Raw genomic sequence first — 14,640 nt, 5'->3', positions numbered from 1 at the left:
CCACTCCCCCTGTCCCTGCAGATCGGGTGAAATGGGAGTTAACCCTTTCACCCGATCTGCAGGGACGCGATCTTTCTGTGACACAGCATATGCGTCACAGGTCGGATTGGCACCGACTTTCATGACGCATACGCTGTGTCACAGGTCGGGAAGGGGTTAAACACGTTTTGCTGTGAACTTTCCCTGTATTCACTGCCTGTCATACTGCACCAACCACGCTAGTACTAAGCCTAACTGTGATTATACTGCTATACACCCCATCATGCAAGGTAGAAGAAAGACGAAAAAACTACCCATCACTTATTTATTTAAGGCAGTGTGCACTGTCCGCCGTATTTGTGGTCACTGCCTCATCCATGATAAACATCCTCCTCTGCTGCTGTCGTCATCATCTGTGAACTTAGTGGGGTTTATTCATCATCAAAAATTGCAAAAAGTGCTTGTAAAAACAAGGAAGTTTGAAGTTTACTTTTTATTAAATATCTTCTCAGTTCTCAAGAATGAAGGGACTGTAGAGGGGGCCTGTAATCGAGGCAGTAAGCTATCAGCAGTTGCCAGTCTCCTACGCAAATAGAGCATGTTTGTAAGCACTACTTGGAAGTTGAGCATATCATCCGTCCCCCCCTGTGCTTCTCCCATGCTACAGAAGCAAAGCACGCTCAACAGTATCAATCATTCAAGAGTGCACCGCCACTCCAACAAGCAGAAGGCTAGGGAGCGGTGCACTCCTGAAAAGCATGAGAACAACCTTTTTAATGGTTAGATGATCTTTTATTTTTGACTAGTTCATAACATTCCACATATAAACATTCACATGAACCGAAAAGTTACTTTCTCCTACAAAATCAGCATACTCCTCCCACTATCATATGTGTGTGGCTACAGGATTTTTTCCCTTTTTTTTAAATTTAATTTACTTCTAAAAAAAAGAACCCCTGTAATCCCTATTGCAGTCCTCCAAATAAATACCTTAGGATGCTTTAGCTTTGATATGATGTACGGCATTTATTACATATTACATATCCGTACGCATTACCATCAATGTGTTCTAGACATAGCAAATCATGCATAAGAACAAAAAAGTACATATAAATAAGAGATAAATAATAAAGCAATAGATATGAGATCGACAGAGAGAAAGCCGTTTCTGTTCATAGCAATTAAAGGCTCACAGGTTCAATCACATATATACCAGTATGCGTAATAAATACTTGAACTTATTCACATACAATAAAGCAGAATCAATGAGAAGATGCTTATTTACATGAGAAGTTACATCCACTAAGACATGTGTACTCAGCCCTGATCATAATAACACCAGTGCTTGTGGCTGTATATAACCTGCAGGCACAACAGAATACAGCCTACAATGTACTGATGAGCCTGCAACAAAATCAGAGATTCTGAAATTACAGCCCGGTACAGTAGAGTATTAGTAATTGGAATAATTTCCTAATAGTATAGACCTTGCTTATGGCTGTATATTACCTGTGAATCACATTAAGATAGAATACAGCCTATAACGTACTGATGAGACTGCAACAAAATCAAGTCTGAATTTCAAGTAGCCCTATACTGCAGGGTATTAGTAAATTATTTCAGTTACTAAAAGGATAGACCTTGTTTATGGCTGTATATTGTTTGTGAATGAGACTAACACAGAACACAGCCTATAACATAATAATAACCCTGGAATAGAATTACAGGAAAGCTGAATTTCCAGCAGCCCTATACAGTAGGGTATTAGTAACTAGAATAATTTACTAATCGGAACGTTCGGGTTTATCGCTGTGTGTTTTAAGTCTGAATAACATTAACATAGAATACAGCCTATAACGTACTGATGATTCTGGAAGAAAATCACAGGGAACCTAAATTTCTAGCAGCCCTATATACTAATTTATTATGAGATTATTATGATTTATAGGAAATCACTTATTTCTTCCAGAATCAACATTACATTATAGACTGTTTATGGCTGTATATAACCTGGAGGCACTACAGAATACAGCCTATAACATACTGACAATTCTGGAAGGAAATCAATGCATTTCCACATGAATAACAATAATATTCTCATAATAACCTTGAATATAGAGCTGGAGCTGCTAGAAATTCAGGTTCCCTGGGTTTTTCTTCCAGAATTATGAGTACGTTATATGCTGTATTTTTTGTAAATATAATTTACACATTATATACAGCCATCAACATAGCCTAGCCTAATAGCAACTGGAATACTGTAATACCCTACTTTATAAAGGCTACTTGAAATTTAGATTCTCTTTATAATTTGTAAATTATTCCAGTAACTAATAGAATAGATATTGATGATAGTTTTATATAACCTGTGAATAGTATTTACACAAAATACAGCCTATAACGTACTGATTATTCTGGAAGAAAAACCCAGGGAACCTGAATTTCTAGAGGCACTATAGAGTGGTTCATTATGAGAATATTCTTGTTATTAAACGGAAAGGAAACCTATGTTTTTCCAATTAAATACTAAGAATATTCTCATAATTTTTAGCAGCCCTATATACTAGTTTATTAAGGTTCCCTGCGATTTCCTTGCAGACACCTTGGTACATTACAAAGAATACAGCCTATAAACATATTGATGATTTTGGAAGGAAATCAAAGTGTCTGAATTTCCAGAAACCATATATTAGGGTATTAAATTACTGTATTTCAGTTACTATTAGGATAGACCTTGCTTATTTCTACAGTTAACCTGTCAATGGCATTTACACAAAATACAGCCTATAAAGTATTTCCATTCACATATTGTACACAGCCATAAACAAGGTCTATCCGAATAGTAACTGGCATACAGTAATTTAATACCCTACTGTATAGGGCTCCAGGAAATGCATACTCTTTGATATATTACAAAGAATACAGCCTATAAACATACTGATAATTTTTGAAGGCGCGCAAAGAGTCTGCATGGAAATCACAGAAAACCTGGATTTCTAGTAGACTTATATACTAGGTTATTATGAGAATATTCTTAGTATTTAATAGGAAAGACATTGATTTTCTTCCAGAATTGTCAGTATGTTATAGGCTGTATTCTGCGTAAATGAGTCTGCAAGAAAATCACAGGGAATCTAAATTTTTAGCAGTCCTATAAACAAGGCTATTATGAGAATATTCCTGTTTTAAATAAAATAAACATTGTTCGTGGCAGTATACTGTATAACCTACAGAACACAGCCTATAACTTACTGATTATTATGAAAGGATATCACAGGGAAGCTGAATTTCCAGCAGCCGTACACAGTAGGTTATTGGGAAATTATTTATTATTACGAAAGGCGTTAATTATGGCTGTATATAACCGATAAATGGCAGTTATACAGAATACAGCCTATGACTTATTACGGTAATTATTCTGCTCAGATGTCACAAGGAACCTCAATTTCCAGCATCCGAATATACTATGATGGTATAAGATTATTCTTGACATTACTAGCAAAGACATTATTCATGGTTGTATATAAGCACAACAGAATACAGCCTATAATGTAATAATGATTGAACATGACAATTATGGGGAACCTGAATTTCCAGAAGCCCTATACAGTAGTATTTTATTAAATTATTCCAGTGACTATTAAAAAGGACATTGATTATGGCTATATACAATCCGTGAATGGCCAGCACTACAGAATACAGCCTATAATGTATAGATAAGTCTGTGGGGAAATCACAAGGAATCTGAATTCCCGGCAGCCCCGCAGATTTTTATGACATTCCTCTTGTTGGGAATAGGAAACAAATTTTGCATATAACACAGTTAAGGCAATTCCTAAATTACATTCTAAAGTGTTGTATTAAGGAATCACCATCTTCTTTGTTACATATTTACATTTCGTCATTAAAGGGATAGGTATACTTTTGCAACTTTTTCATGATTAAAATTCTCCTGACATTTTAGGTCTACAGCTCCAATGAAAGCCTATGCGTTTCCCATGGCTAAAACAAGAAGAGATGACAATCATGATTAAGGGAGCTTAGTCTCCAGAAACGCGTTGAGATTCTTACCCATATGGTTCGTGCTGAAGCCTGTATCCTCTATGCTTAAAGTTTGTGAATAAAGAAAACTCTTTTTTACGGATTCAGTGAAGCTGGACATTCTCTTCTTGTTTTGGACTTTATACGCCTAGACACAGCGGGTCCGTGCTCCTGAAGTTTGGTTTATGCATCACGGGTGAGCTGGCTTATTTTTCCTGTTTCCCATGGCTACAGACTACAAAGTAACCAAGTGTAGTCTGATTTGGCAATCATCATTTCATCCATCTATTCCATACCAAAGGCATTTTAGTTGGAAATAAGGGACAGATTTAAGGCCAGTATGAGCAGAATCAGGGCTTGTTTGTAATCTGTAAACATAGTAGCACATAAGTCTGCATACGACCTGTATACTCATGACTTGATTAAAAAAAGATTGTAAGATTGCTATAAGGTTAATCTTTATTTGGCATAATTCAAGGTTCTGGACACCAATGTGCATTTGTAGAAATAACCCAATGTACAATTTTAGGATATGTGAACCTTTGCTTAACCCTCACCTAACAAGCCTCCTCCAATGAGGTCATTTAGGATTTCCCATACAAATGAATTTCGATCAGAAGACAGGAATGGTCTCAGTTAGTTTAGCAGGTACCATAAATTTTTGCAATTGATATTTTACATCATGTTCCTTTTCTGGGGGGATGGGAGAGGATAGTAAATATTTTTAATAACACATTAATTTGTACTCCACTACAATCTTTTAACACTGATTCACCAGATGGTACTGTGGTCATTATTAAAGTAGTGAACACATCGGCTGAAATAAATATCTGGCCATGGTTGGGAGAGGAGGGGGTCACATACATATTTTATATCATGCCGCTTTTCTCCTCCTGTACAGAACTTCTTGAGGATGACTTCCCGATCAGCAGCTCCTTCTCTTGAATCAGACTGTCCAGCAAATCTTCCTGTCGATAGTTATGGTAGACCTTCAGGAAGGCAAGGACTGTAACACCGAGCCAGGACAGCCATGCGGCCCAAAGCCCAAACTAGGAAACGGAGACAAGACAGATGCAGGATATTTTATTATGACACAAATGTAATTAAAGCAACACGTGAATAACTGTTTACTGTGGCGGCATCAAGCTGAAAAGGATATATGAGGGAGGAGCACTGGGTAACTCTTCTCAGCCAATCATCATCTCTGGGTGTGTCCAACAGCTGGTACTCCTCCATTATGTCCTTTTTAGATTAAGGCCGACAGGTGTTATAGAATTACTGGAAGGATTATTTACAGACTAGAGATGAGTAAGTAATTCGAATAAAGGAAGAGTCAGATGCATGCATATGTCAGAAGAGGATCCCAACGCTCGGACTGGCTGGCGGTTCTCTTGACCAGAGCGTGAAAGCATGTATTTTTATGAAGCTCTTACTACCGAGTCGGGAAAGCCGACCCCCAGTCGGTATTGCGATCCTCGTCCGAGTTATACAGCTTTCTGACTCACGATTGCCATGAGGTGACGAAGATTTTTTTTTATTCCTTTCTTGGCTTTAATTACAATCCAGCAGAATTGCCATGCTGGCCAACATTTTTGGACGATCTGTGGGAGAAAATGAATTCCTTAACAATCAATAAAAAAAGCAATAAATATAAAAGGTTTACAGCCTTTTCCGTTCACACTTCCCCCTTGTTGAGTCGTTTAATTTCCAATACTCATCCCTCTCTCGTTCTCCCTGCCAACTGTAAACTCTAAAAGTTCTGTTTAAATTTCCCGCATTCACAAAGTTGGAAAATTAGGGCTTAAGACAACTTATTAGACACTGTGTGTAATGTAAAGTCTGGTCCACCAGTGCAGAAGACTATTTGTACATGTTCTCAACTCTGGCCAAAAAAAATACGGATCGTAAAACTCAAAATTCACTAATAGGGTTTTTGAACTGGACAACTCCTGTAAGATAACAAATAGTTAACCCTTACCTGTGCAATGGCAAATTGGTCATAGAAGGCTGAATTTTCCAAGTTGAGCTCGAGGTCTCTATCCTGGAGTTCTTCACAACTTCACAGAAAGAAATATATATTCAGGATCAGTTACAGAAAATAGAACCCCAAAGCAAGAGTAAAAATAGCACCCCCTCTTGGTATATACTACCATGTCAACCTCATTACAGGACAGTCAGAACCTAATTTTGCCGGTAAAAAGAGACTTGTGGTCCTTATGAACCTGCCAAAGGCTTCCTCCACATTTCAGAATAGCAACATGCCCTCCCCCCCATTTCATGGGAGCCTCTTCTAGGCTCACAAATAGGCTTAACTAAAGGGTGTAATATACAAGTCCTGCACAAGAACGTTTTTTTTTTTTTTTTTTGGGGGGGGGGTTAATTTACTAAACTCAAAAAATCAAAACAGATTCTCTCTTGGTTCTTGACCAGTAACTTGAGCACAGACTTCACTCCTGCTTCCGATTTGCAAGACTACAGATCCTTGAAAGGATTCTCCGGTGGCGCTCTCTTCTGGATCGGGAGTGAACGGTGCCGGAGACACTCTAACCACACACCTGCCGATTGTGCGTGGGTCTCGACAGGTTTGTGTGGTTATAATGCCGTCGGCACTGTTCACTTTCGATATGGAAGAGGGCGCCATCGGAGAACCCATTTTAAGCCATACCATTAGGGTTGTGCCAAGAGCCACAAACACGGATGGCTAGACCTCTGGATCCAATCTCATCATAGAAGCCGTGGGAAAAGAAGGACACTCCATTCTTTTACAAGTGTTGGAAAGAGAAGATGGATGAACAGATCCAGATTCTTTATTTTCCTCCTCCTTTGACTTGATACTAAACTGCACCAAAAGCGGGTCTATTCCCATTTCTATATGGGACTTTTTACCATTAACACAGTAACGATAACTCATTCAGGCTTATGGGTTTTTTTCTGTACCGTTTTTTGATATGCATGCTGGATCCAATTTCCATCCATTTTTGGTCCGTGTGTCTTTTTTTACCATCAATCTGACAAGCATTTTTCTCACATGTAAAGAAAAAAATATTAAAAGCTTCTCCTGCCCATTAAACTGTAAAAAATGGAAACCATCTATATGCTATCCATGTGCGATCTACATTTTTCATGGACAGATAGCCTTAAATTGATCCACGGTTCAATTGACATCTTAACGAGCCCTTCGGCACATTTTCCAAGAAGCTGCACCACTTGTCTTAGTATTGTGCCTCATTTTACGGAATAGGTCTAAGATGCAATACTGGACACGGGCCACGCACAAGAGAGGCACTGTAGGTATTAAAAAATGTAAAAAAAAATGTAGCCCCTTCCCTCTAATCTCATGCGACTTTTTTCGCGGGAGACATATATCTTTTCCACCAACCTGTAAGGTCGGCTTCCTTTCTCGGTAATGGCATCACACCACATGTTAAATCCGACGCTGACAATAGTGCTGGCAATAAATGTAATGAAAACCACAAAGGAGCTGATCAGCAGATTCAGGAAGGAGTAAAAGAAGGATCTGCAATAAAAAGAAACACAATATAACTCAGGAGAAGACAAGAAACAGCAGAAGCAGCAAACAGAGTGCGTTACGCGGACAACGGGAATAAGTGGTCTCCCCAGATGGCGGCGGTAATTAATAACCCCAAGGAGATGTCCCAAGTCTCCAGATTACTCTTTTCTTGTCTCATTAGCCCCGTCACATAAATCCCTTTATTTTTCTACTTAATGAGATTTTAAATCATATACCCTAAAGTGGTGCCTCGTTATAAATCACGATGTTCACTGACAGGTAAGTAGCGGCTGTCATCCCCGATGCATCTACACGCAGCCACACAGAGCCAACAACCGGCAACTCAATCTGCAAACTTTTTCCATGGAGCGAGCAGTATAGCTCATCCCAAAAGTGAAATGCATGTCAGTAGAGTGTGCCGAGATGGCAGCTGGTCACTATGTATCAGTGCTGCGCCCCCCCAACTTAACATTATCAGTGGGGGCCCGAGTCGGCAAAATAAAAGTGGCTTTTCCCCCAAATCTAATGTCATCTCCTGTCAACAGGACAGTGGATGATTTGTTGATCGCTGGTGATCCAATTTTGTGATGCCTCAGAATCCTGAGAAGGGAGATCAGCAACACCCCCACCCAAAGCTGCTGCTTGGTAGAATGTGTTTTATATCACCCCAGATTTGGATTCACACCTACACCACTTAATACTACAGTAAACTCCCCTCCAAGACGCTGCTTTATGGTAAATATCTTATTTCATACTTCGGATGGATTCACATCTACACTACTCAGCATTGCTGTATAATGTCCTCCATGATGCTGTTTCTAGTGAATGTTTGTCTCAAAGAGCTAGATTCACGGCACGTATTGCTGTATAATGTCCTTCAGGTTGCTGCTTCTATTAAGTATTTATCTCACTACAAAGCTGGATTCACAGCTTCACTGCTTAGTACTTCTGTTTAATGTTCTCCATGCTGCTGCTTCTGAACATGTGCTACATAGAGACAAGAGAAAAATTACACACTTCGCAAGCAAAAAAGTAAAAAAAAATAATAAATATCCCATATAGATGTATAGTATTATATACTACGGTGCTTGCAGTGGAAAGAATGGCAGACCATTCGGAAAATTCGAAAGACAAGGAAGAAGGAAACACCGAACTAGAGGGTCAAGAAGATATAAAAAACAATGGAAAAAAATAAAGTACAAACATTTTTTTATTGATGATAAGAACAAACAAAGGAAAACGAAATTGGCAAAGCGGTACTGGTCACACACAGTGTGTATCCGTCCATAAAACACACAACCAAGGGTATAAATAATGGACAACTGAACACAATGATGTATAAGCAAATCATAAACAAAAGCGATGAAAATATCACAAATGTGCACTATATGGCAGGTATCCAAATAGCTGTACATTATATGGAAGGTATTCAAGTGACTGTGCACTATATGATAAGAGGACGTGCACCAATAAGAGCTATAATATGTAACTATAAAAAACATCCAATGGTGACCTTAGTATGAGTATACATCAAAATAACATTGTAAAGTGCACTATATGGCAGGTATATTAATAACTTTACAGGTGCACGGTCAAGCAAGTTACATAGATGTTATAAGTGGCTAATGCCTAGAATCAAGAAATATATATATGTGCATATGTGTCAGTTTATCCAATAAAGAAGCATGTGCTTAAAAGGTCAGAAACAGGCAACCATTGTGGTCATAATAACATCTGAGAAAAGGCTGCCACGTCATTTTAGGAACCAAAACCAATCACCAAACCAAAGGATGCACCAGGAAGACCAGACTGGATCGGCGCGGTGCCCTAAGGTAATATCCAATAATATCCACTATTTTTCCATGAAATCTGTTATAGTTCAGCACTTAGCACTTTGTCTCTATCAGCACTGTGCAGGGTCTGGAAATAACCCTGATGGTTAAAACAATTGTGTTCTTTGAATTTATTTGCACTTCAGCACTTTTTTGCATATATTGCACATCAATTTTGGAGTTTTTATTATTTTTTTATTATTGTTTCCACATTGTGTCACTCAATTTTTCAGGGAACAAATATACCCCGATTGTGGGTAATACTTACCTTGCACGTATATATAAATAATTATTATTATTGTGCGGTTGGGTATCCGTATATTTATTTTTATATGCCGTCCCATGCTGCACACTTTTTTGTATGATTGTTTTGTATTTTTATCGTATATTTTTTAACGGTAGTTTTTTATATATTGTATCGCTGCTTGATAATTAAATAATAAAAGAATATATCTTGATCCAGTCTGGTCTTCCTGGTGCATCCTTTGGTTTGGTGATTGGTTTTGGTTCTTGGTCTAAGTGGTCTCCACTTTCTTTTTACTCAAAAGACACCCGGGTGAGCTAATATCACTATAGTTATGATTGTGATACTGATTTATATATAGCCTTTATTTTATTTGGGTTGTTCTTTTGTAATTTTCTCTCACGTCATTTTAGGGCCTACCACAATTGTGATGCTTCTGTATTACAAGTTAGGGGTATAGACATGATCTACGATTAACATGTAAGATTACATTACATGTACAGTAATAAATATAAAGTGACAAGTGCATTCAGAATATAGACATACAAAATTAACCATATCAAAAGAGAACCCATAATTACTGGGGAGTAAACAAAAAAAGAGATTTTTTATATAGAATATGTATATATAAATCAATTATATACCATAAAGGTATACAAGAAAATTGATCACATGTGAAGTGACCAGTGCATAAAATATGTTCACATGTCAAAGTGTGTACATGTTTAGTTATATCACAATAGACATATAATTAGTGAACCAAATAATGATAAAATAGACAAAGAATATATATATACACATGCATACACGCATGTCCCCACACACGAACAACTACATATATGCATGAGCACATATACCCATGCATAACCACGTGAATACATGCACATACATAAAATAAAAAATATATGAAAAGATATAAAAATACTGATAAACAATTGCAACTGATAAGCCTCCCTATCAAAGTATTGCCGTCATGTAACCAGGATGGATTTGTAATCATCAGGACCAGGTGAAGAATGAAGAGACCACATCAATGGCATGAACTAAAAGCAAAATGGATAAAAACAATTAAAAACAAAAATAGTAAAACCATCTTAGTAATATACAAAATTAGATGGACACAATGGTCTACAGAAAAGGAACGAAGCTAAGGTGTTCATTTAGGCCAAGGGGATGTACGGTCTTTAATGTCCAAATCCACCTTGCCTCAAGTCTTGCCAGGGGGTTAGTGATGGGACCGCCTTTAATATTGGATTGGATCATGTCTATACCCCTAACTTGTAATACAGAAGCATCACAATTGTGGTAGGCCCTAAAATGCCGTGACAGCGTTTTGAGGAGGGAGCAGTCCTCAACCTCTTTGGCAGCCATGATGCCTAATACATGCTCCCACACCCGAACTTTGAAAGGGCGAGTAGTCAGACCAACGTAAATTAGTGAACAAGGGCAGGTAGCATAGTAAATAACCTCCCTTGTATTACATGTAATGGTATGTTTGATGTTGTAAAGTGTCTGTCCATCTGAGCTGGAAAAAGTTTGAGCCCGAATGATGTTAGGACAGGCCACACAATTACCACATGGTCTGCAGCCATGGATCGGTTTAGAATTTGAAAGAAAAGTAGATGATTCATTAACATAATGGCTCCTAACTAAAATATCACCCATGTTCCTAGACCTGCTAAATGTAATCAGCGGTCTGGGTCCCAAACATTTGGAGAGGATTGGATCAGAAAGCAGGATTGGCCATGATTTCTCAAAAAAATGTCGCATCAACCCAGTATTTCCATGATGTTGCGTAATGAACCTAATCTCATTGTTGGACTTCTTTTTTGTGTAAGAATATAATGCTACACTTCTAGGAGTATGCCTTGCTCTATTAAAGGCCCTTTTAATACAATGGAAGGAATCTCTCATGTCTGTGTGCTGTGTATGGGAGACATTCAGACATAGAAGCTCGTCTCCATCCTCTAGCTTTGAGAGTAGACTAAAAAAAAAAAGTTTACAAAAAAGAAAATAAATTTGAGCCTCCCTTCTAATTGTTTTTTATGCAAAAATAAACATTCGCTGTGTTCGTAAAAAGTCAAATCTATGAAAATATAACATTTACCCTTATGGAATAAAATACCAGAATTGCATTTCCCAGGTCGTGGTGCCTCACCCCAAAAAGGCAATAAAGAGAAATCAAAATGTCATTTGTCCCCATATACGTGGTATCAACCAGAAATGTAAGCGTTACATTGCATTCGTCTAAATAAACAGAAATATTTTTTTTAAAAATCAAATCTGCTACATCTGTAGACTAAAGCCCTGGGGCGGGCGGTGGTGACAACATGTGGATTAATCCCGGCTCAGATCCACAGCTGCTCTAGCTGCAAATTATTATTATTATTATTATACATTTTTATAGCTCCATTTATTCCATGGCGCTTTACATGTGAATACGGGGCAAATATAGACAAATACATTAAACATGAGCAGATAACAAGGCACATGAGTACATAAGGAGATCCTGTCTTATCCATGATAAGATCCTGTCTGCAGCCACCACTAGGGGGAGCTCCCTGTATCCAGAGATACATGATAAGATCCTGTCTGCAGCCACCACTAGGAGGAGCTCTGTTGTGAATTCTGCTTTTGGGTTCCCTCCAGTGGTTGTAGGTGGTAATGCAGTTGTCCCTGGGTTGCAGTCCTGGTCAGGTGTATCTGCTGATTGCAGTTCTGACTGGGGTATTTAGGTGTGCAGGATTCATTAGTCCTTGCCAGTTGTTCATGGTTCTGGAAGGTTTTGGATCTTTGTCTGGTTCCTCCTGCCTTGCTGCCAATTCAGCAAAGATAAGTGTCTGGTTTTTGTTTCTGTGGCACACATGCTGTGTGCTTAATAATTCTGTGCTATTCATTTGTTTTCTCTTGTCCAGCTTAGATTGTGTCAGTGTTTTCTCAGTCTTGTTGGATTCTCAGGAGTGATTGGATTCAACCCACATCCGTGAAGAGCCTTCAGAAATTTTTGGGTGTTGCAAATTTTTATCGCCGTTTCATTGCCAACTTCTCTAGCGTGGTTAAACCCTTGACCGATTTGACGAAGAAAGGCGCTGATGTGGCGAATTGGTCCTCTGCGGCTGTCTCTGCCTTTCAGGAGCTTAAATGCCGATTTACTTCTGCCCCTGTGTTGCGTCAGCCGGATGTTTCTCTTCCGTTTCAGGTTGAAGTTGACGCTTCTGAGATAGGGGCAGGGGCCGTTTTGTCTCAGAGGGATCCTGTTGGTTCCTTGATGAAACCGTGTGCCTTCTTTTCCCGTAAGTTTTCGCCTGCTGAACGCAATTATGATGTTGGCAATTGGGAGTTGTTGGCTATGAAGTGGGCGTTTGAGGAGTGGCGACATTGGCTTGAGGGAGCTAAGCACCGTATTGTGGTCTTGACCGATCATAAGAATCTGATTTACCTCGAGTCGGCCAAGCGGCTGAATCCTAGACAGGCTCGATGGTCCTTGTTTTTTTCCCGTTTTGATTTTGTGGTTTCGTATCTTCCGGGTTCTAAGAATATTAAGGCTGATGCCCTCTCTAGGAGTTTTTTCCTGATTCTCCTGAGGTCCTTGAACCGGTCGGCATTCTGAAAGAAGGGGTGGTCCTTTCTGCCATTTCCCCTGATTTAAGACGGGTTCTTCAGGAATTTCAGGCTGACAAACCTGACCTCTGTCCAGTGGGGAAACTGTTTGTTCCTGACAGATGGACTAGTAGAGTGATTTCTGAGGTTCACTGTTCTGTGTTGGCTGGTCATCCTGGCATTTTTGGTACCAGAGACTTGGTTGGTAGGTCCTTTTGGTGGCCTTCTTTGTCGCGTGATGTGCGTTTTTTCTCTGTTTTCCGAAGTTTAACAGCTAAAGGCTCTTTCACACTTCAGTTATTTGGCGTCAGTCTAAAACCGCCATTTTCCTCAAATAACGGATCCGTCATTTATTTTGACGGATCCGTTATTTTCCCATAGACTTGCATTAGTGACGGATTGTGACGGATGGTCGTCCGTTCCATCCGCCATGCGACGGATCCGTCGAAATTTGGCGGACGTTTTCTGAAAATAGACGGACATTGTAACGTTTTTTGTCAACGCCGAAATGGCGGATCGCGACGGATCCGTCGCGTCCGCCATTCCATAGAATGGGCGCCTATGGGCGACGGATCCGCCGCAACCGTTTTTTCGGCGGATCCGTCGCCCCAATCCGTTTTTTCAATTGCGCATGCTCCAAAAAGTAGATACTTCTCCCAGACAACCCCCAAGTAACTGATCCGTCAAAAAAACGGATCCGTTAGAACCGTTTTCGCAACAATTGTGACGGATCCGTCAATCCGTCACTATGTCGGTAGTGACTGACGCCAAAAGACTGAAGTGTGAAAGAGGCCTTAGATGCCACTGTAGGTCTAGACTGTGGCATTTAAGAGGTTGGAAAGGGTGGGAGGAGGGGAGGTGGTGCCCCCCAGCATCCATGTATAATGATTGTGGGGTGCAGCAGCAGATGGCATGGTCATGGGGTCCAGAGGGGGGCACTGATTGCCGGGCTTCGTAGGAGAGCGATAATTTTAAATTACAGGTAAATATTAGCGTTTTGTATAGGAGATCAAGTGATCACATGTTCTAATCCCCGAGGAGGACATATAAAATATGGAAAAATCTAAATTAAAAATATTAAAAAAAAAAAAAAAAACTCCCTCGCTTTTACTGACAAAAATAAAAATATGTATTAAAATAAACAAAAAAAATATTCGGTAACTGGACAATTAAAAGATGATAATATTTATCCCACAGTAAAAACACTAAAAATCAGCCAAAGGATCAGATTATAATCTAATCCACAAGAACCGAACCAAAACTACAGGCATCATATATAAGGCTACATGTGTTTGCGGAAAATCGTACATGGGAAAAACGATCAGGGAATTCAGAAGAAAGGTGGGGGAACACCTGGGGGACATACGTAATGGAAGAGACACACCCCTGGCAAAACATATGAGTAGCTACCATGGGGGAAATTGTGGGGCCAT

The 14,640-nt window shown here is 39.3% G+C and overlaps 1 protein-coding gene across 1 annotated transcript in view; it reads right to left on the bottom strand.

Moving 5' to 3' along the window:
- Nucleotides 1-749: 749 nt before the first annotated feature.
- TMEM179 (transmembrane protein 179) overlaps nt 750-14,640 on the bottom strand; it is a 30,654-nt gene continuing 16,763 nt past the window's right edge. Inside the window, exons 2-4 of the mRNA XM_069734315.1 lie at nt 7,400-7,537; nt 5,999-6,077; nt 750-5,069 (exon numbers count right to left, since the gene is read on the bottom strand). Of these exons, the coding sequence (XP_069590416.1) occupies nt 4,890-5,069; nt 5,999-6,077; nt 7,400-7,537 (397 nt within the window). The 3' untranslated portion in view covers nt 750-4,889. The remainder of the gene's footprint in view (nt 5,070-5,998; nt 6,078-7,399; nt 7,538-14,640) is intronic.

This window comes from Ranitomeya imitator, chromosome 1, assembly GCF_032444005.1.
Source record: "Ranitomeya imitator isolate aRanImi1 chromosome 1, aRanImi1.pri, whole genome shotgun sequence".
Classification (NCBI taxonomy): domain Eukaryota; kingdom Metazoa; phylum Chordata; class Amphibia; order Anura; family Dendrobatidae; genus Ranitomeya; species Ranitomeya imitator.
The sequence above is the reverse complement of the archived record's forward strand: the minus strand, read 5'-3'. Positions and strand labels throughout refer to the sequence as shown.